Source organism: Prunus dulcis, chromosome 4 (assembly GCF_902201215.1).
Source record: "Prunus dulcis chromosome 4, ALMONDv2, whole genome shotgun sequence".
NCBI classification, from domain to species: domain Eukaryota; kingdom Viridiplantae; phylum Streptophyta; class Magnoliopsida; order Rosales; family Rosaceae; genus Prunus; species Prunus dulcis.
In genome coordinates this window covers 6244489-6264692 of record NC_047653.1, presented here as the reverse complement: position 1 = coordinate 6264692, position 20204 = coordinate 6244489, and the positions used below count along the sequence as shown (strand labels likewise).

Here is a 20204-nt window from a genome sequence, read left to right as displayed (position 1 = left end):
TCATTATGTCCTCTCACTTTTTTCTATCTCATTTTTTCTATTTCTTTTAAAACATGAACGTTTGGTAACGAGACAAGAACATGTTAGTGTAAGATATGGCCATTTAGGAAGCATTAGTGGGTTTTGGCAGTTGAGTGATTAGATTTAAGATCAAGTATTTTTCAATATTAACAACTCATGTGGGGTAGGATATAATGTGATTATGTTTCCATGTTTGCTATGCTGATTGCATAAACATGTCATTATTAAGATAATGATGGTTTTGGGAGAGAGTATAAACCATGGCCAACATGTTTAGTTCAAACCAATGTAATGAGGTGATTTGATTATTAAGTGCATTAATCAAAAGGACATGATTTGAAATAATTTCTCTTGCATTGTCATCTAGGACTCGTGTCAAGACCAGAGCCTGAAAACTTCAACTTAGTTAGGCACATCCCATGTTCTCATTCCACTAGCAGCCCTAAATTCTCAATGAACTTCCTCCTCTTTTTACTTTTGTTTTTTTCTTTTTGGTTTCTTTTTTCCTTCCTGTTGAATTAGTCCATTTCTGAAGTATATTTTTTATTGAAACGATACTTTTTGCAACTAGCTCTTAATTTAGTGATATTTTCATTCCCAATATTGCATGAGGTCTAGAGTTCGAATCCATCTCCAAATTACAAGTTCGATTGAAAACATGTATATTTCAGGGTTGGGGCATCCTCCATCATCCAAACCAACCACAAAAAAATCCAACCAGTACACTCTTTCAATTACACTTGGCATTTAGCCCAACCCAGTGCCTTTCCCTTTCCTGTCCTACAAAATTAGTTTAGCCCAACCCATTTCTTAAAACAATGCAAGGAGCTGAAAGCATTATCTGTCAATGGCTACCACAAGGCACACAACCTTACCAACCAAACCTTGATGAAAATCTTGATGTTTGTTGCAATGCAAGCAAGACCCATTTTAATGTACTGATTGAATACATGCAACGAGCAAAGAACCGTTTTACTAAAAACTTGAGTCGGCAATGCAATTAATTGAAGAAGTCATTTTTCTTCAATTAAAATGTTTGGCCAGTTCTGATCAGCCTGTAACTTGACAAACTCAGCCAAAAGCTTTATCTCTTCATCCTGCAAACGGGCTCCAAATGTGCACTGGCCCCTTGGCGTGCACTTCTCACCAAAACCCTGCAAAATCCCAAAAGATACACTAATCTTCAATTCAAGTAGGTGCAACATAAACATATTGATTATGGTTATGGTTATGGTTAGGATGCAAATTTCCAAATTAATTTAGACAAACTTACAGGCATTCTTCCCTTGCCAAAGTAAGTCACACGGTATATCTCCTCTTCGGTGTCAACTCCGTTTCTGTAGAAGAAAATGCTTGAATTATTTCCGAAACGGGTCCTTATTTATAGAAGGTGAAAACCTGAAACACCTTGTTTGTTTTTTTGTTTTTTTTTTTGTTTTTGTTTTGTTTGTGTGTGTGTGGTTAAATCATGACCAAGGGACTAGATTAAATTGCACATGAATGGCTGAAAAAAAACATCATCACACAATGTTCTCCATATCAGTTATTCTATTCCATTGCAGAGAATATAAGCCAGTACTTGAAAGGGTCTTTGAAACCATTATGCCTTATTCATCTTCATTTTAGAAGCTAATTCTTGTTCAAATACATGTTTCTAGCAGAAGATTTGACTGAGATAGTACCCGATTACCTCTGTAGATCTCTCGTAAAGAGTGTTGCACCCTGGAAAGAAGAGGAAACAATGGAATAAGAATTAAAAAAAGACTTTGAGGGATGAATGAATATATCAGATTTACAGATAAGTGGAGGCTCACTGGTTGTATAATGTTTCCGCCTGCATCATGACATCCAATGCAAGTTTTACGAAACAATGCAGCTCCTTTTGGAACATCTAAGGTTTGTGCATCTGAGACTGCACCAGAAAAAGAAAGAGATAAAATGTTTTTTTTCTTCTTCCAATCACACAAAACAACTAGATAAATTAGAACTTTCTGCAGAGCTGTGTTGCCATTGAATCGTATATGTATTTTGGAAAAGAAAAGACAAACGTAAGCAAAACAATATTCTCAATCATTAAGTAACATGTATTTTATTGTGATTCCTGATGTGCAAACAAAGTCAAAGAACAAGATTCTATTGTAAATCATTAGTATATGGGACAATGACATGCACCATGTTTTGTCAATTTACCACGAAAATAATTATCTGCCATTAGCATGGAAGTGAGGTAAGCAGCTTAAATAAAGCTTTCTATCAAGGAATAGTTGATCTAACTCCAAAGTAATTTCTTATCAGTCAAGGTGAAAACACCAACATATAAGTGGCTCAAGTAGCCAACTGTTTTCCATATCCATTTGTGATACTTTAGCATTTGAAGCAACCTTAACATTTAATCCATCTAATTATCTTTTTTCTTCTTCTTTAAAACAAATTGCAAATGATGTCTGCAAAGTTAGTGGGGATAAGAGCCTTTACTGGTTCAACAAAGACAATCTACAATTACCCAAGTTCCTAATGGCAGCACTGATCAGAAGAAACTATGAGAACTATTTAGTTCCAAGGGAGAACTAAACCAACTACAACTACTATTGTTAAGCACAGAACTACATGAGTTCCAGTGATCAACCAGATCATAGACAACAAAAATGTCTATGAACAAAACTTCAATGCATTAAAAAATAATGGGGCCGTAGCATTTTCCCACTTTTGTTTCCTCTTCATCCTAATCTTTGGGACAAAGACTTTGCCCATCCCATATACTTTCCAAACCTTTAAAATCCCATAAGTTACTATTGGTAAGTTAGTGAAGAAGAGTAAAATATAAATATGTCCTCTTCCTGTGCAGTGCAGGTAGTGGCAATGTTGAATATTTGAGGAAAAAGGCAGGACTGAGGAGGAATTAAAGTATGTATTGGAGGATAGAGTACACAAGTGTGTGGTTGGTTACCAGGGGTGATGCAGATTGGAGATAAGGCCAGAACGGCAGCAGCCATTAGAGGTGGAGCCAAGCTCTTGAGGAACTTCCATTGTTCTTGCTTTTGAACAATTGGGTTCTGTCCTCCTTGTTTCACTGCACCCTTAAGAGCACACACTCAACTCAACTCAACATATAACATTCAGAAATTTTCAGTTACCAATTCAAGAGAGAGAGAGAGAGAGAGAGAGAGAGAGAGAGAGAAATATTACCTTTGGGAAGCAACAGGTACCATTAGCGCTATTAGGTATCAGAGATGCAAGCTGCATCTCTCTCTCTCTCTCTCTAGTGGATGACAAAGTGAAAAATGTGGTTGCAACTTGCAGGCACATATGCAAAATACCAAAATATATGGCTTCTTTTATTTTTTGGTCGAAAAATATATGGGTTTCTTTTAATACAAAATTAGTGAAACACCCATTCCTAGATATGAAATTATAAATATACCCTACACTATTTAAAACATAGAAACACACCCAAAATAAACCCAAAAATCAACAACTGTATATTTTTTAATTTAATTAATAAGATGAAATATCTTTATTACCCTTTCTAGAATTAAATTAGTTTTGGATCTCATTTGAAGACTCCCTCAGGTTTAAAGCCTCAAGCCTCTCTCCTACTTCAAACCACCATCTCTCCTCTGCTCTTTCCCTTCTTCCCTCTCTATGCCTTCAAAGTAAACCAAACAGTCTCAAAGCCATGGACCAACACAAGACCGACGACAATCTCCATTACATAGGTGGCCTCACACGTGTTCTCGCTGTCAATGCCTCCATTTCCTTTGCAGGTTTGTTCCATTTGCTTCAATTCATTATTTTCCGTTTGATTTTCGCTTAATTTACTTGAATTTCTACTTGATTTCAGTTACCTCGTTGAATTTGGTGCTAATGTCTATTTTTTTTCGATATGAATACAGGTTATGGTTAAGCTCACGGAGTTCTGTGGCGACTCTGTAAATTTGAGGTGTCAATTGCCGGACGAAGCCGACGCCGGTAGTGATTGCAAGAAGAAAGAAGATGAAGACGATTTCCAGTGATGATATATTCCAAAATGGCCAGATCCGTCATGTGTTCCCAATTTTCAATCCGAATCTCTTGTTCACAAATGCCGACGACAATGATTTTTCCATAGCCAAAGGGGCTGCCGCTTCCTCTTCCTCTCTACGGCTGCCATTGAAAAAGCTCTTCTTTGAAGAGCGGGATATGCTGAACTCAGCAAAGTCGTTTTACAGTAAGTGGTATGAACAGCTGTTATACTGTTCATACCCTGCAACTGAGTTGATTTATATAACATAGTATTAACAGTGTACTTCTATGACATATTATTAACATATTTTTAGTAACAAAGCACGCTCTATATTTTGCTCTATATATGGCTGTGCACTTGAAGTTTATGATATGCAAAATGTGATTTTTACTAGGAAAATAGTTCTATGATATAGCATTAACAATGTACTTTTGTGACATAGTATTAACAATGTATTTTTTTTTTCTTCTAAAGGTATTTCCTTTTGCCTTTGCGATTGTATCTGGTGAAACTATGGACAATTGGAGGTGGCAGCAAAGGATATCGAATCTCTTGTTAGGGTTTTTTGGATTTCTTGTATGAAATGATATTTACAATGTTTTTCTATGAAATTGTATTAAGAATTTTTTTTCTATGAAATTGTATTAACAATATACTTCTATAGCGTGGTATTAACAATGCACTTTTATGACATGGTATTAACAATGTACTTTTATGACATGGTATTAACAATGTACTTCTATGATATCGAATCTCTTGTTAGGGTTTTTTGGATTTCTTGTATGAAATGATATTTACAATGTTTTTCTATGAAATTGTATTAAGAATTTTTTTCTATGAAATTGTATTAACAATATACTTCTATAGCGTGGTATTAATAATGCACTTTTATGACATGGTATTAACAATGTACTTTTATGACATGGTATTAACAATGTACTTTTATGATATGGTTTACTTTTTTTTTTGGGGCAGAAAGTTATGGAATACGAGATGGTACAATGTTTGGGCTTGTTTATAAATTTGGGCTGGGTTTGTTTTGGGTGTTTTTTGAGTTTTTTTCTGTTGGGCTTGATAGTGGCAGTGCTGTAATTTATTGGAACTTCAACACTAATTTGTTATTTAATAAATGGATTTTGGGTGTGTTTATGAAGTGTTTTCCATGTGGGGTTTTTTTTATAATTTCAGCTCCTATTTTGGGTATATTAGTGAAGATCCCTTCTTTTAATTAGAAACTAAGCTACAGTGAGCCTACACGTTACAATTTGTAAGAAAAAGGGTTACACGTTACACCAATATTGGCATTATAGAAAATAAAAAATAAAATGCTCAAATTTTGGTATTAGCCAATAAAAATAAATTGCATAGAAGTTTTTGGAAAAAATAAAATAAATTTCTTAGAAAAAGTTTAGTAAATTATTTTTATTTTATTAGTAATTTTATTCTAAAATGATTATCTTTTTGTTTTTCCATAGGTTTTTTTTTGGTTTAATAGTTGTCAAGTCCAATTATTGGAATAGGTTCTAATTAGCCGGATTGTCGTTTTGCGAGTTATATCTCTATCCTGTGGACTCTATATTGTCATCGTCTTCCGTACTATTCGTGGCTTGTTTAGCTTCCTTTTGCTGTCCCCTTTAGCTTCACGAGTCAGCCCTAAATTTCCCAAATTTGATCAAATTTAAACCTGCAATTGCAAAATCCCACCTCTATTCAATTTGAAATTCGTTGTTTAGGGTTTTGATTAGAGTGAAATGACGATGCTTTTGGAGGAGATCGTGCAATCGGTGGAGCTCTGGTTGAAGCTAATAAAAAAGCCCCAGCCTTACGTGGACCCGAACCTCGACCCGGTTCTGCTGGTGCCGGGTATCGCCGGTTCGATTCTGAACGCTGTTGATGACGAGAATGGGACAGAGGAGCGCGTTTGGGTTCGAATTCTCGGAGCCGACTACAAGTTCCGGACCAAGCTGTGGTCTCGTTTCGATCCTTCAACAGGTAAAATCAATGATAAATTTTGAAATTTTAGGACAAAAAAGTTAGGCGCTTATGTTTGGCTGCAGAGAAATTGAAGTAGAAATAAGGGAAAGAAAAAGAAATTCGTGCTATTACAAAAGGCATGAAGTTGCCTGTCATTGATCTTGTATGTGAACCATTGCTTATCTGAGGTGGAGTTGTCATTGTTCAATTTAGTTTCTGAAGATGAACTTGCCTAAATTCAATTTATCTGTGAAGTTGGTTCCACTTTCTGCTATGAAGGGAGGTGTCAAATATTTTCGGTATAAAACTATTGTCTTTTTCCATTTATAAATACACGAGGAGGGCAACAAAGTGAAATTTGAAAGCCAACTCCTGCAATCTGCTGGTTAACTTTGAACAGACTGTCAAATCAATTTATCTGTGGCACATGTGCCCTTCCTGCAAGGGTGGATGGGAGGGCTTGAAAATGTATCAGCTCTAGCCTGAATTGTTTGGAAAAATTTCTATGACATTGGTTAGTAGTCATTGCATCCTTGCACTCCCTCACATGCATAGAGGAAAAATGATTTTCGATTGGAAGGATATGGATGCATGCTATATGTATGTGCGTATGCTGATGTGAAGCAACAAAAATAATGTTTTCTTCGTGAAACAGGTAAAACGGTGTCTTTAGACCCAAAAGCAAGGATAGTGGTCCCTGAAGGTAGATATGGACTTGAGGCAATTGACGCCTTGGACCCTGACATGGTATGTTGTGCATTCTAACTTTACATTACATAGACGAGAAGGATAATTACTTGTAGAAGCTAACTTTGGCTTTTTTCATGCATGCACTTTATTCTGGTCTTCATTGTTCTCTCTTCATTGTAATTTATAGTCCAGGCGCACTGTTGAGAGATTTCATAATGGGATTTTTACTCGCTTTCTTTTTTAATTTGCGACAGCAAATCAAGGCCCTTTTCTTCCCAAATATAATCTTGAACCCTTATTATTTTCCACAACTGTTATCCCTCAGATAACCTAACAAAGGATCCTTTAAAGCTGGATTTCTTTTGTTTCTAGAAATTGTGTAAGCTGTTTTCTAGGTAATTTATTTGTTACAAGAAAATGGTTCATTAGATGCCAAACTGATATAACTTTTTTTTTTCCCCCTTTGAAAAGTTATAATTGGGATGAGGGATTACTTATTTACATGATATATTGTGAAAAATCATAATATTTCTTATTTTATTTATGAAAACGTATTGTCCTGTACAGGTCATTGGACAGGAATGCGTATATTACTTCCATGATATGATTGTTGAATTTACCAAGTGGGGTTTTCAAGAGGGGAAAACACTTTTTGGCTTTGGGTATGACTTCCGGCAAAGCAACAGGTATCTACTTAGGTTTGCTTTATTTGAATGCTACTTAAAAGTCCAATGGATTGATTTGAAAGTTTATAAATGGTTTTCGCCCTTTTGCCCTTTCTCTAATTTGTATGCTTTACTAGATATTCACCATGGCTGAGGTTGTCAATATTGATTTTTCTTTGTTTTCATTTAGGTTGCAGGAGACATTGGACCGCCTAGCTGAAAAATTAGAGGCAGTGTACAATGCTGCTGGAGGAAAAAAGATAAACATTATAACTCATTCTATGGGGGGCCTTCTAGTGAAATGTTTCATGTGCTTGCATACTGATGTAAGGCATTCACTCTGCCTCTTCAGTAATAAGTCTCCTTTATTCTTTTGCTCTGCTCACCCCCTTCCCAGAGTTTTGCATCAACGGCTTATAGCTTTGTAATAAAATTTTTTTTTCCCTTTTTATGTGTGCTAGAAGGTATATCCTATAATTTAATACCATTTGTTTCACAGGTTTTTGAGAAATATGTGAAGAATTGGATTGCAATTGCTGCACCATTTCAGGGTAAGTGATCATGTATAATTTATCATCACCCAGGACAAGTATACCAGCTGTTTTACTGAAAATACTGACAACCTGATACAATCTGTTGATTTTAGTTACATATTGATGAAATGAATTTTCATGAAAAATTATCTTCTTAAAATGAAATTGGTGGAGCATTTTGTTTTTGTTACTTGTTTCTCCTCCTGAGAGTCTAAATGTGTATGATGCTAGTGCAAGGGAAAAGGGTTGATTTGTTGAGTACATTAAGTAGCAAAGAGTATGAGAGGAAAGTGTCTATGAGGATGTGTCATTTTCATAATTAAAATATTCTAGTATATGTATGATGTCAGAAGCAGCTATCACGTTTTCTGGTGATTTAGATATTTCAAGATTGTAGTCACTTTGAAAGTTAGCAAAATATGACTAGCTGTATGATATGAAAGTTTGCCCACAGGACCATAAGCTGAACTCATCCTTTGGACGCCATATGTATATATATTTTAACCGTCTTTTGAAGTATCAACAAAATGGAATCTAAAGTTTAATTTGAAGTTGACCTCTAATAGCCTGTATAAGCTCAGTTGTCTTGTTGGTCATAGTTTCATTACTAAAGCTTCCAATATTTAGGAAAACTTAACCAGAAGTTAATTTTTGTGGCTTTTCATTGTCCTGCAGGTGCACCTGGTTATATCACATCCACCTTTTTAAATGGAATGTCATTTGTGGATGGGTGGGAACAGAACTTTTTTATATCAAAATGGAGCATGCACCAGCTGGTATGAGTCCATTTCTTGGGCAGTTAACTTCCTAGACCTTAAGCATTTGTTTCTTTCATCCATATTTTTTCTTACTAGGGTTTGTTTTAATGTTCCAGCTTATTGAATGTCCATCAGTATATGAGTTGATGGCCTGTCTTGATTTTCACTGGGAACACATTCCACTTCTAGAAATGTGGAGAGAAAGACTTGATGGTGATGGGAACTCTCAAATTATCCTTGAGTCTTACCCCCTGGCAGAGAGTGTAGAAATTTTCAAGGAAGCTCTATCAAGTAATACGGTAAGCACCGCATATGTGTGGCTTATTTTATCATGCACTTGTATGGCTTGCTTAAACTCAAAGTTCATGTTTTCATAATTTCAGGTCAATTATAATGGTGAGGATCTTCCCCTACCATTTAATATGGAAATCTTGAAATGGGCTAATGAAACACGCAAGATTATATCTCGTGCTAAAGTTCCTCCTCAAGTTAAATTCTACAATATATATGGGATCAATCTCGAGACACCTCATAGTGTTTGGTAATACCTCCTATGAATCTTTTGATACAACCTTTCTGCTACTTGCAACTGCTATTTTTAGACAGTTGTAGATCAGAATCTTCAAGTTATAATAAAATGTTTCCATATACGAATTTCTTTTAGTATGCCTTAATTTAATATCTAAGTCAAATTCACTACTCTGCAGCTATGGAAATGAGGAAACACCTGTCACAGATCTACGACAGCTACGATATTTCCAGGTTATTATCTTCGAATGTGATATGGTGTTTTCGTTTGATCATCAATTACAAAACCTAACTCGTTTTTGCCTTTAATCAGCCAAAATATGTATGCGTTGATGGTGATGGGACAGTTCCAGCAGAATCAGCCAAGGTTCGTTGACTTGCCTGTCCATAATTTTCACTTATTCACATTTGCTTTAGTGATTGGCGAGAAGTTAGAATATTTTTTTCACCGTCTTTTTACTCGACTTTCGTTTGCCAATTCCAGGCAGATGGGCTAAATGCTGCAGCAAGGGTTGGAGTCCCTGGTGAGCATCGGGGAATTCTTTGCGAGCACCATGTATTCCGGATACTCAAGTGCTGGTTAAAGGCAGACCATGACCCTTTCTACAACCCTCTAAACGATTATGTCATTCTACCCACTGCTTTCGAAATGGAGAAGCACAAGGATAAAGGTTTGGAAGTAACATCTCTAAAAGAGGAGTGGGAAATCATCTCCCAAGACCAAGACCATGATCACGACGATAAAGTAGCTGCTGATGAAAGGCCAATGGTAAGGTCCATCTCTGTTTCTGATGGGGGAGCTGAGGCCTGTGCAACTGTTACTGTTCACCCTCAGAATGAGGGGAAGCAGCATGTCGAACTTAATGCTCTAAGCGTGTCGGTCGATGCCTGAATATAAGTCAGATGCATCATCAGTGGTATTTCGTGAAAGACAATGCTCATCTGTATATAGCCATTCATGTGCCCAAATCCCCGTGTTAGTAACTTGTAAATAGGAGCTTGTCATGAAAACAGATCTGCATTCTCCAAGGTTGGATATGCAGGTGGTCTTGTATAAATAAAAAGATCGTGAACCCGTTGGTGATGATACAATTGGTTGTTGAAGTGTTGCCAATGCTAAAGAAGATATCGTAAACTCGTGGCTTGTATTTTATGAATGCTTGGAAAAAAAATAAAAGTATTTTGTGTACTTATGAATATAAACATTACAAGCGGGGTTCATCATGATCTAAAATTAGAGTTCTTACCGGTACTCCAATCGAGCCTGGATCACCTTAGCCCCCACCACTTTTTCGTGGCGTCTACAACCAGGCAGATCATACGGAAATTTTTGCAAGCTTCTTTGAAGCTATATGCAATATCCCACACAGAAACTTTTGCAATTTTCTTTTAGGCTAATCTTGATGTTGAGTTATCACATGATTTTTTTTATAGCTAGTTTTTATCTATTTTGGCGACGAGGTTCATATTTAGGGTGTCTTCGTTTTTCATGAATTGTTAGCTAGTTTTAATCCATTATCTCGACAATGTTACATATGGGGTATAGAAGGTCTTATACCGGTGGTCCACCGGTGCCGTGCCATGTGCTCCGTTTAAGAGATCATGTTCTCCAATCCTCCTCCGCATGTGTGAATAGCAGCTTGTAAACAGGAGCTTAAAATGAAAATAGGGCTGCATTCCAACTCCAAGGTTTGGATATGCAAAAAGGCGCCTTTTTGGCCTTGTATATAACTTAACTGTCCCAGTTGAGTTTTACTACCAATGTTTTAGGCACATTATGTCATAGTTGATATATCTAAACTACTTATAAACGGACATCAAAATCATGCAATGTAACAATCGACTGATAGTTCATAGTAAATATAACTCTTGGCAAAATGAACACAAAATTAAGCACAAATTAAAAACAAAACTTGCAATAATAATCCTCCTCAAAATTATATGATGACATGATTATGAACGAGTACTATTGCTCATGATGACATGAGGTGAGAGGAAGGGATGGTTTAGGGTTTAGGGTGAGCACCACAAAAGGGGCAAACTCCGACCTCTCTAGGTGATTTTTCAAAGACGGAGGTGCAGCTGAACTTCCTTTCTCCTTAATAGGTCTGCCACTGCATGCAACACAAGTCGCAAAAGCAGCTACACATGGCAAAACAACTGTCGATACAAAGAAACCAATATGGAATTACGTATAAACATGATAACATATTAGCCCTTTATTTTACTTGAGAAAAATGTAATTTAAGGGGGTTGAGAATGTTCAATTACCATCCTGTGCAAAATCCAGCACCCTTTCGATGATGAGACTCTGCAGGCTCGGGGCAGGGAGGTGGTTGTTGGGGGCATTCAGGACCATCATGTTTCATGGGGTAAGCAACTGGTTGATATTTGATCATGAACAAAGTAAACAAACTATATATATATATATATATATATATATATATATATGCTAAAGATTGATAGTGTAGGAGATGAAGATAGTATAAGCAATTTGGTAATTTACCTGGAGCCTGGTGATTATTGTGGTGGTCGTGACTCATGATGAGCAGTCTATATAATATACGCTAAAGATTGATAGTGTAGGAGATGAAGATAGGAGGAGAGCTTAGATTGTTTTTGATATCCAGATGCTTGCTGGACAGTTGCAGCAGGTAGTTTTGAAAGACACTCCCCTTCAGTGTAATAAGGCAACGCACTAGCTTGCGGCTTTTGTGTCAAAAGTAGGAGATAACCATATGGAACCAGTCTGGGGGATAAAAATTGATTGGAGGAGAGCTTAAGCAAATATCTTGGTTTTCTGGCTAGACAGTCGTACTTGGCTGGCAGCCGCCAAAACCAAAGGGACGCGTCAATATAGTACACGTGGCATTGGATATTTTGTGGGAAGTTGATTGGTTAATGATGCTTTCAAAGTCAAAGAAGAAGAAGCTAAGAAATATCTTAATATTGTTAACACATATTTTATGTTTGCATTTTTTTTTAAAATTACTTAAACTATTATTTGCTAGATTTAAAGACCATTGATATATCTAATCTAATTGACAGTTAGTTAGTTCATAGTGATTTTCAAATATAATTCTTGGGAAAAATGAACAGAAAATTAAGCACAAATTTAAAACAAAACTTGCAATAATAATCCTCAAAATTATATGCTAGTATCACATAACAACCAAAATTGGAAAAACATAGAGAGGGAGCCAAACGACTCAGAACCTAAGCTTGGTAAAGAACCACCGGTTCTTGCCACTCTTGAACCGGTCCTCCAACCGGGCCTTGATCTCCTTCTTCGCCGCTACCTTCTTGTCGCGTGTCTGCAACGCGTCCACCGTGAGCACCTCCTTCAGGTCGACGTCCAGGTTGTAGCGCGTCGGCATCACGTGCTGGTAGTTCACGAGCTTCACGAAGGCCTTGACCCGGGACTTCTTCGCCGTCTTCTTCGCCGAGTCCTTTCTGATCACCTTGCTCGGGTACTTGGCTATCCCCGCAACCAAACAGTGCCCGTACGGCCTGTCACGTGTCCCTTCCTCGAAGGATTTCACGATCACGGCTTTCCTGCCAGCGTATCGTCCCTGCAGGAGCACCACCGCTTTGTTTGCCTTGAGAAATTTCACCATTTTCGGTTCCTCTTTGGTTTTTCCGAGAAAATGTTGAAAACCCTAAGCAAACTCGGAGGCTGCGGGAAGAGGAAGCGGTTTAGCGAAGGGGTTTTTACTTTATATACTTTTGGTTGTTAGAGGGTGTTGGTTTCACAAATGGGCAATTAAAGATGAGAAATTACAAAAAAGCCCACTAGAGCAAACCAGGCCAGGCCTGGCCTAAATAGTAGACAAACCAACAAACCAACAAACCAAGAGTCCAAGACTATCGAATCTACATACATACTTGGCCCAAGTGATTTATCTTTTCAGCTTTGATTTAATTTTCCCATATTGCTTCATTGCTCTATGTTTTTATCATATATAGATATAATATTCCTATGATTAAGGCTTTATGAAAATTCAGGAAGATATATTAAATGCTTTAACAATATAGAAAGTGGACGTATTTGCGGACCTAAATAGTATGTCCTCAACTCATTTGGTGGCTAGTCTTGGATTGGAATTGGAATTGAGTCGAAGGTAAATTTTATGAGTCTCACTCTTCTAGGTGAGATTTGTAAGACATAATATGTTAGAGTGTTGTTCAATTTAATAAGTTCAATTCCAGTACACCAAACAACGCCAAAATTCTTATCCATTTTAATTGAAATATTTCAATTCAGTTCAACTTATCAAAACATAGTGGGTTTTAAGTGTTGGAAAAGACTGATTAGAGTAGGACTTGGCTTTGAGCCTTGTTTCCTTGTGACCCCATGCCTCGACTAGTGACTATTGGTGCACCAAATATCGGCTAAATCACTAATTTGATTTAATTAGAATAATCATGTCCAAGCTAGCCCGCCAAACAAGGCTTCATGAGTTTAATGTTCTTTAATAGGGAGATTAGTCAAAGATGGTTTGCCATGAAGGCCTTAATTTATAATTAAGCTGGTGGAAAAGTCTCTTCAAGCTAATTAAAGTTTCTCGTAGTATGTTTGTTGCATTGCAATGCAGCATTTATAACATGGGACATAGTGTCATATATATAAGCTAGTGAAGATTAGACATAAATTGAGTATAATAATTTTATAATTAGGACACCTAGTAACATATGCATGTAGCAAATTTGCATGTATTATTGCAAAACTTTACACAAAAGAGAATCAATCTCACTGTATGGAAGTAAACATAGTGGACAGAAAAAGGGAAGATTATGAAGTTACAACACTTGAAAAGATTAAAAGATTGAGCAGGGCAAGCAGCACAAGTCGCAGAGGCAGCAACAGAACATGGCAGAACAACTGTCGATATACAAAGAAACCAACATGGAATTAATTAAGTATAAACATGATAAGAAATTAGTTGATTTTATTTTGGAAAAAGTAATTGAAGGGGAGTTCAGAATGTTCATTTACCATCCTGTCCAAAATCCAGCACCCCTACTATGATGAGACTTTGTTGGCTGCTGTTGCTGCTGGGGGTAGGGAGGTGGTTGCTGGGGGTATCCAGGACCATCATGTTTCATGGGGTAAGCAACTGGTGGTGCAACAACATATGGACCACCTTGATTGTATCCGTGAACTACGGGTGGTGGCGCTGGATAGGGTTGAGGAGGCGGATACCCTTGATATGTGCCGGCAGGCGGTGGAGGGTAAGAGGTGGGTGGTGGTGGATATACCTCTGCAATTTGTTGATCACAAATGTTGATATTTGATCATGGACAAAGTAAAGTAGCTAAATGTAAACATCCAAGTTACATATTAAATGGGATTAATTAACCAATGAAATCACATAAACAGACATTAAATATGGTAATTTACCTGGAGCCTGGTGATGATGATGGTGGTAATGACTCATGATGAGCAGGATTGATATTGTAGGAGATGAAGATAGGAGGAGAGCTTAGAGAATTTATTGGTGTTTTTTTTTTTCTTGCTACATTAGTCTTATAGATATTTCGTACTTGGCGGCCCCCAAGCCCAAACAAGTCAATATGAGAGATCAGTTGTTTGTTTGTTGCCTTTGTATGAGTAATATGAATTATTTATCGCCGCCAATTAAGTGCACACATGCATTTTCAATTAAATATCATGTCTCGACGCGTGGCAGAGGCTTCGTTTTTGTTGGGTATTTTGTAGTTGGTTTTGATGCTTTCAAAGTCAAATAAGAAGAAGCTTCTGTTGTGTGCTTCATTTCAAGGATGGACCTGACCTGAGGAAGGAAGGAAGGTTGGGAGAAAGGACTGTGTGTTTGCTACTTAATTTGCTTCTAGATGGATGCTTTGCAAAAACATCTGTTAGTTTGAACGAGAGTCTCTCTTGGGCTTTTGAGTCCTCAATAATATTCCGAGCTAAGAAATATCTTAATATGATTATAACATCTTGTTTTGAATACAATTCGATTTATAAATCACACAAGGAACTAACTTTAAAAAAATAATAATAATGACTTAAACTATTTAGTTACGGTGAATTATTTTGAAAAGAGTTACGCTCTTCTAAGAGAAGTTTTTTGATACGGTGAATGAATCACGTCACTCATCTAGTCATATACGCAAAAAGAATGCCTTGCATTATGGTGAGACCAACATAAAGTCATTTGGAACCAAAGTAATGAGAATTGTTGAGTTCGGATCACCACTTATCCATTTGAATTGCACGATTATTTGCTAGATTCAAAGACTATTGATTATTAAAATTTTCTTCTGGTTAGTCTTGCAAGGGAGAATTTTGACAAATGAACAACGGGCAAGAAGGCAGTTAACTAATGACCCGTCTTGCAATTTTTGCAATTGATTTTCTGAATCTGTTGTGCATCTTTTGAGAGATTGTCCCAGAGGTAAAGAGGTTTGGAGGGTTGTTTGCTTGCCAAGCAAAGTTTCTGCTCTATCTAATGCTGAAGTCAAGTATTGGCTCATGGGTAATCTATGTTCTAAGGCAACTTTTGGGGGGGAAGGAATCCTTTGGCACACTATGTTTATTTTTACTTGCTAGTTTATCTGGAAGTGGAGGAATCAGAATATTTTTGCTTAGCTTGAGGATTGCCTAATTGTCCTATGAAGATTATTCAAGTCTGTTGTGAAGGCGTGGCTTTGTTTCATCAATTATGTAAATCCTAAATTTATTAAAATGCAGCTTGAGCTTGCTTGGGTGCATCCTAGGATTGGAGCTTTTAAATTAAATGTGGATGGTACTTGTAAGCCTTGTTTTGGGGCTATTGGTGCTGGGGGTGTAATTCGTTTCCTTGAGAGATTGGGTTGGTGGATTTTCTGTTAACTTGGGGATATGACAGATTTTGGAAGCTGAATTATGGGGGTTGTTTTTTGGTTTGCAGATTGTTGTGGCTCGAGGGATCGCTAATCCTGTGATTGAAATGGATTCAGTACTTGTTCTGCATCTCATGAAAAATCCTGATATTATTGGGGGTCATCCCCTTGCTAGTTTGTTATATAGTTGCTAGAATTTTAAGAATTAGATCAGTGTTTGTGATCTTCAACATGTCTATCGGGTGGAATTGCTTGGCAGACTGTCTTGCTAATGGAAGCTATAATCTGGACATAGGTATTTGTTGGTTTGACTCGGTGCCTCTTTGGGCTGGAGAGGCTTTGGTTGATGATCTGATTGGGGTCTCTAGGCCCCATTTAGTTCGTGCTATGTAAGTTTTGTTTGTGATTTTTTCCTCATGTGCCATTTTTTTTTTTTTTAAAAAAAAAAAGGACCATTGATAATTTTTGGTAAAACAAAAGACCATTGATTATTGCTACTTAACATTTAGTAAATTAAGGACAAAGCAATAAGAAGCAAAGAGAAAAAAGAAAAAGTAGACAATACAGCAAGTAAAAATATTAGAGAGGTTAAAGTTAAAAATGGAAGGAACTGCTGTGTGGCTTTCATATTGGGCCGAAATCCTTGTGGCCCATTATATTGGGCTGAAATCCTTGTGGCCCATTATATTGGAAGGTGGGTTTACTTTTAAACTCCAAAAACAGATTGTCGTTGAGTATTAAATTCCGACTCTCAACATTTAGCATCCATGCATTATACGCATTTAAAAGAATCTTAATCATTTAATTAATCTAATGAAGATTAATTATTCCACCTCAGAATAGTTATATTATATTTAAACTCGCAATTTGCACTGTATCAAAGAACAAAGTGGCACCAAAACGGCAATAAATAATTATTATTTGTTTTTAGTAAATAGTAATAATGATATTGATAATACAAGAGCCAAAAAGGTTTTTTTTAGAGAAAGCAAGAGCCAAAAAAGGTTAATTACTTTATATCAAGCCTAAAAGTTTATTGCAGTTCAATAATTTTCAATATTTTAATAGCAAGCTTTGAGCTTTTCCTTGTATTTCTTTCCATAGTCCTGCAAGTCAAAGAGAGAAGGATGTGCATGAGAGAAGCATGTATCTTTCCCCCTTCTTGAGAATCTGAAAAATATTTCCATGCTTGTATGGTTTGTTGGTCGATATGCAATTAGTCTAATTGTGGTTCGACCAAAAAATGGTTCATAATATATATGGATGAATAGATCAATTTACGGGTTTGGATAGTAATGAAAATGATATAATTATAAGAGTGAATGGGAAAGAAAGACCATAGAAGAGAAGAATAAGTGATTCGGTGTAACGAGTGAGTTTTTAATAACATATAACAACGTTGAGGTGCAATACTTATGTAACACCCCGACTCTAAACTAAATTCCTAAATTAAATTTCTCAAGTTAATTAATTTTCGAATTTACGGATTTACCCTTGGGGTAGGGATATTTTGGTCATTTTATTACCCGGACAGAGTTTGGGGCAGTGGCTGGTATTTTTGGGTAGATCGTATTGAGTTGAGTCCGTAGATACATAGTGGGCTCGATTCGGAGTTGTAACGAAGAAGTTACGATAAAAACTTTAACAATGGCAAAATCGTAAATATTTTGAAGTTCGTTTTTTTAAAACCAAATATATATATATATATATATATATATATATCTCTCTCTCTCTCTCTCCCTCTCTCTCTCTCTCTCTCTCTCTCTCTCTCTCCTGCGAACCAGAAAACCCCCCTCCCTTGCGACGGCAGCAACATCTCGCCTTCGCCATCGCCACCACAAGCCGCCACTTGGGGTGGCACCGGTTCCGTTGGAACCACCACACTTTCTACTTTCCGTTCCACCCCACCACCACCTCGATCCGCCGTCGTGGTAGCCGAAAACAGCCACGAAACGTAGTGGTTTTGACAGATTTTTACCCAACTTTCGGCCTCTCGTTCTCTCTTGTTACTCCACCAAATTTGATGAGTAAGGTATGGTTTTCTACCTATTTTCCATGCTCTAGCTGATGGTTGGGTAGGATTTCGTTAACTTTGAGCGTAGGTCAACTGATTTTCAACTTAGGTTTTGGCTGATTTTGGGTTTCCGATTCCGGCCACCTTCGGCCACTTTTGGGGTAGGCCCAAGAACAAAAGTGACTCCAAATAGGGTGTTGTACCTAGGATAGGAGTCTTGAGCCGAGGTGTTGAGTTTTTCCGACGAAGGGTTATCGCTTTGGACACCCACGCGCTGCCAGCGCTTGTGGAGGCGTGTGGGCACTGTAGCAAACGTACATTATTGTCCCAATGCGATCTCCTGGTTGTCACGAGTGCGTAGAATTTTATGGATCTCAATTCGGACATCGTATGACTATCGAACGGATTTTCTCATTTTGTGCGTTATCCGGGTTCGATAGGTTCCGACCGTTGGATCGACTCCATTCCAATATATGTTACTCTAGACTTTCTAGGAACGAGTAGGATTTCACGGATCATGAATCGGAGCCCGGATGTTCCGATTCAATAATTTAAAGGTTGAAGATTTTTCGATAACCGTTCGATCGTGAGCAATTTAACCATCCTTTTTGGACCAAACTTACGGGACTTGTGTCTTAAACCTTGTGGAACTCTTAGGAACTTCCAGATTGTTCCGTTCCTCACTCGCTAGAAACCCGGGAAATTAGGATTTTTAATTCAAGTTCTCGTTCGAAACCCTTTATATTAATCCCGTATTTGTATTCTGAAATAGGTACTCCGACCACGCATTCGCAGCTGGCGGGACCCTTTCAGGGTCAGGCAGTGTGGGATTACTTGTGAGTGGACTTTGTTTTCAACTGATAAGCATGGTTTATAATGAGAATTTTATGCATATGATTTAAATAGTCATTGAAATGCATGTTATATTTAATAGTTAAATTCTTTATTTTCATAAAGTATTGGTAATATATTTGGGTTTTGACATATTTGAGTATCTTGAGTATGTATATGGATTTTGAGAATTTATATATATGTTTGGCTATGTGTGGGGTACTTGGGTTGTTGAGATGAGATTTTGGAAAGTGTTGAGTATAGAATGTCAGTTTGGAGTGCTATAAGCACTACCCTATGTACCTCCCCTGATTTGGAACTTGGATACGGACACTTGAGATACTTGGAATTGTCGGAACCCGGAGCATCCTTGACGGGATGTTGCTGTAGACCCTTGATTGGGTAGTCTGCGCGCGTAGGACTGGTCACAGACGTACAAGTTTTGAGGGTATCGACTGTACGTGCTGGCTGAGAGTTAGTCCCCCGGTTGGACGGCTCGTTCCCTAGTTACATGGTGAATTGAGGACTCTTCATGGGGACTCTGCCATGGTGACTAGTCAAACAATCCCCCGTTGGATTGTTTCCCCGGTACAACTAGGTGTTGGTCATATTTATATTATTATTATATATGTATATATATCTCTTATATTATATATATATTTACATATGTATATAACTATTCATTCATTCTTGTTTTTCGGTGAGGATACTTCCTTGCCGGTCGTGCCAATGGGTACGCTTTCGAGAGTTTGGTTTGAGACTTATAATATTTAATTGGTGGGTTTGTTTAGTGTTCTATTGGATTTCGGACTTGGCATCCGGCTTTGGTTTGGTTTTGACTTATGTAAATATTTATTTGATTTTGATGATTTGGGATACATTCGGATTTCTTGCTTGGTTTATTAAACAGTGGGGTTATATTATGTTGGTTTATACTGAACTGAACTTTATTTTTGTCTAATCACATTTTTCTATTTTGCGCCCCCAGCCAGTAGTTGACTGAGTTCCGGAGTTGAGCCGGATCGTGTGCTCACGAGCCTTGAGCCATCGTAGGATTTCTTCATTCTGTTTCCCTTGAACTTCGTTTTTGTTGTATTTAAATTCCTTAGATATGCTCTGTTATCGCCCTTGCTAGGGTTGATCTTTGAGGCCGGAGGCCTTTGCTGTAAACTGTTTATTTGCTTTAAAGCATGCTGCTGGTTGGATACCTTAAACTGTGAATTTTGAGCAGGTTAAATTTTGGGGGAAATGTTCAATTTACAGGGGAGACTCTGCCAAAATTTTTGATAGAAAGTTTCGATTCTTAGTAAGTGGGCCCGGCATCGGGGAGATGTCGGTAAC

At 37.3% G+C, this 20204-nt stretch overlaps 4 protein-coding genes and 1 long non-coding RNA gene across 6 annotated transcripts; 1 reads left to right on the top strand and 4 right to left on the bottom strand.

Annotated features, from left to right (window-relative positions):
* Positions 1 to 636: 636 nt before the first annotated feature.
* LOC117625719 (cytochrome c6, chloroplastic) lies at positions 637 to 3290 on the bottom strand. Of its 2 annotated transcripts, none has more exons than XM_034357253.1 (6): positions 3208 to 3290; positions 2969 to 3098; positions 1836 to 1933; positions 1712 to 1743; positions 1295 to 1358; positions 637 to 1175 (listed from the first exon to the last, which is right to left on the bottom strand). In XM_034357253.1, the coding sequence occupies exons 1-6, from the start codon at positions 3262 to 3264 to the stop codon at positions 1035 to 1037; spliced, it is 522 nt and encodes a 173-aa protein (XP_034213144.1). In that variant the 5' UTR covers positions 3265 to 3290; the 3' UTR covers positions 637 to 1034. The 2 variants fall into 2 exon arrangements, with proteins under 2 accessions (XP_034213144.1, XP_034213145.1); XM_034357254.1 differs by having other exon boundaries at positions 2969 to 3091; positions 3208 to 3282.
* A 2316-nt stretch (positions 3291 to 5606) lies between these two features.
* Positions 5607 to 10365, top strand: LOC117625704 (lecithin-cholesterol acyltransferase-like 4). The gene is made up of 11 exons (XM_034357237.1): positions 5607 to 6016; positions 6654 to 6745; positions 7256 to 7374; positions 7544 to 7679; positions 7853 to 7904; positions 8562 to 8662; positions 8761 to 8943; positions 9028 to 9185; positions 9352 to 9406; positions 9486 to 9539; positions 9657 to 10365. The coding sequence occupies exons 1-11, from the start codon at positions 5776 to 5778 to the stop codon at positions 10062 to 10064; spliced, it is 1599 nt and encodes a 532-aa protein (XP_034213128.1). The 5' UTR covers positions 5607 to 5775; the 3' UTR covers positions 10065 to 10365.
* A 664-nt stretch (positions 10366 to 11029) lies between these two features.
* LOC117626113 lies at positions 11030 to 11954 on the bottom strand. The gene is made up of 3 exons (XR_004585499.1): positions 11679 to 11954; positions 11444 to 11552; positions 11030 to 11332 (listed from the first exon to the last, which is right to left on the bottom strand). It is a non-coding gene; the product is annotated as an uncharacterized LOC117626113 (long non-coding RNA).
* Positions 11955 to 12275: 321 nt separating this feature from the next.
* Positions 12276 to 12889, bottom strand: LOC117624864 (60S ribosomal protein L27-3). Its single transcript, XM_034356354.1, has one exon. It carries the CDS (start codon positions 12787 to 12789, stop codon positions 12382 to 12384), a length of 408 nt encoding a protein of 135 aa, XP_034212245.1. The 5' UTR covers positions 12790 to 12889; the 3' UTR covers positions 12276 to 12381.
* A 972-nt stretch (positions 12890 to 13861) lies between these two features.
* LOC117626565 (cysteine-rich and transmembrane domain-containing protein WIH2-like) lies at positions 13862 to 14721 on the bottom strand. Its single transcript, XM_034358302.1, has 3 exons — positions 14574 to 14721; positions 14169 to 14433; positions 13862 to 14054 (listed from the first exon to the last, which is right to left on the bottom strand). Exons 1-3 carry the CDS (start codon positions 14608 to 14610, stop codon positions 13991 to 13993), a joined length of 366 nt encoding a protein of 121 aa, XP_034214193.1. The 5' UTR covers positions 14611 to 14721; the 3' UTR covers positions 13862 to 13990.
* Positions 14722 to 20204: the final 5483 nt, after the last annotated feature.

Bases quoted from the DNA above. Each gene is read 5' to 3' on its own strand.
- LOC117625719 (XM_034357253.1), bottom strand. From the start codon at position 3,264: ATGCAGCTTGCATCTCTGATACCTAATAGCGCTAATGGTACCTGTTGC. The intron at 1,359-1,711 runs GTAATCGGGTAC...TTTCTTCTACAG, and splicing joins TTTACGAGAGATCTACAGAG to AAACGGAGTTGACACCGAAG. The intron at 1,176-1,294 runs GTAAGTTTGTCT...GGGATTTTGCAG, and splicing joins TTGGCAAGGGAAGAATGCCT to GGTTTTGGTGAGAAGTGCAC.
- LOC117625704 (XM_034357237.1), top strand. From the start codon at position 5,776: ATGACGATGCTTTTGGAGGAGATCGTGCAATCGGTGGAGCTCTGGTTG. The intron at 7,375-7,543 runs GTATCTACTTAG...GTTTTCATTTAG, and splicing joins GACTTCCGGCAAAGCAACAG to GTTGCAGGAGACATTGGACC. The intron at 7,905-8,561 runs GTAAGTGATCAT...ATTGTCCTGCAG, and splicing joins AATTGCTGCACCATTTCAGG to GTGCACCTGGTTATATCACA.
- LOC117624864 (XM_034356354.1), bottom strand. From the start codon at position 12,789: ATGGTGAAATTTCTCAAGGCAAACAAAGCGGTGGTGCTCCTGCAGGGA.
- LOC117626565 (XM_034358302.1), bottom strand. From the start codon at position 14,610: ATGAGTCATTACCACCATCATCATCACCAGGCTCCAG. The intron at 14,434-14,573 runs GTAAATTACCAT...AACAAATTGCAG, and splicing joins TCATCATCACCAGGCTCCAG to AGGTATATCCACCACCACCC. The intron at 14,055-14,168 runs GTAAATGAACAT...GTATATCGACAG, and splicing joins GCTGGATTTTGGACAGGATG to TTGTTCTGCCATGTTCTGTT.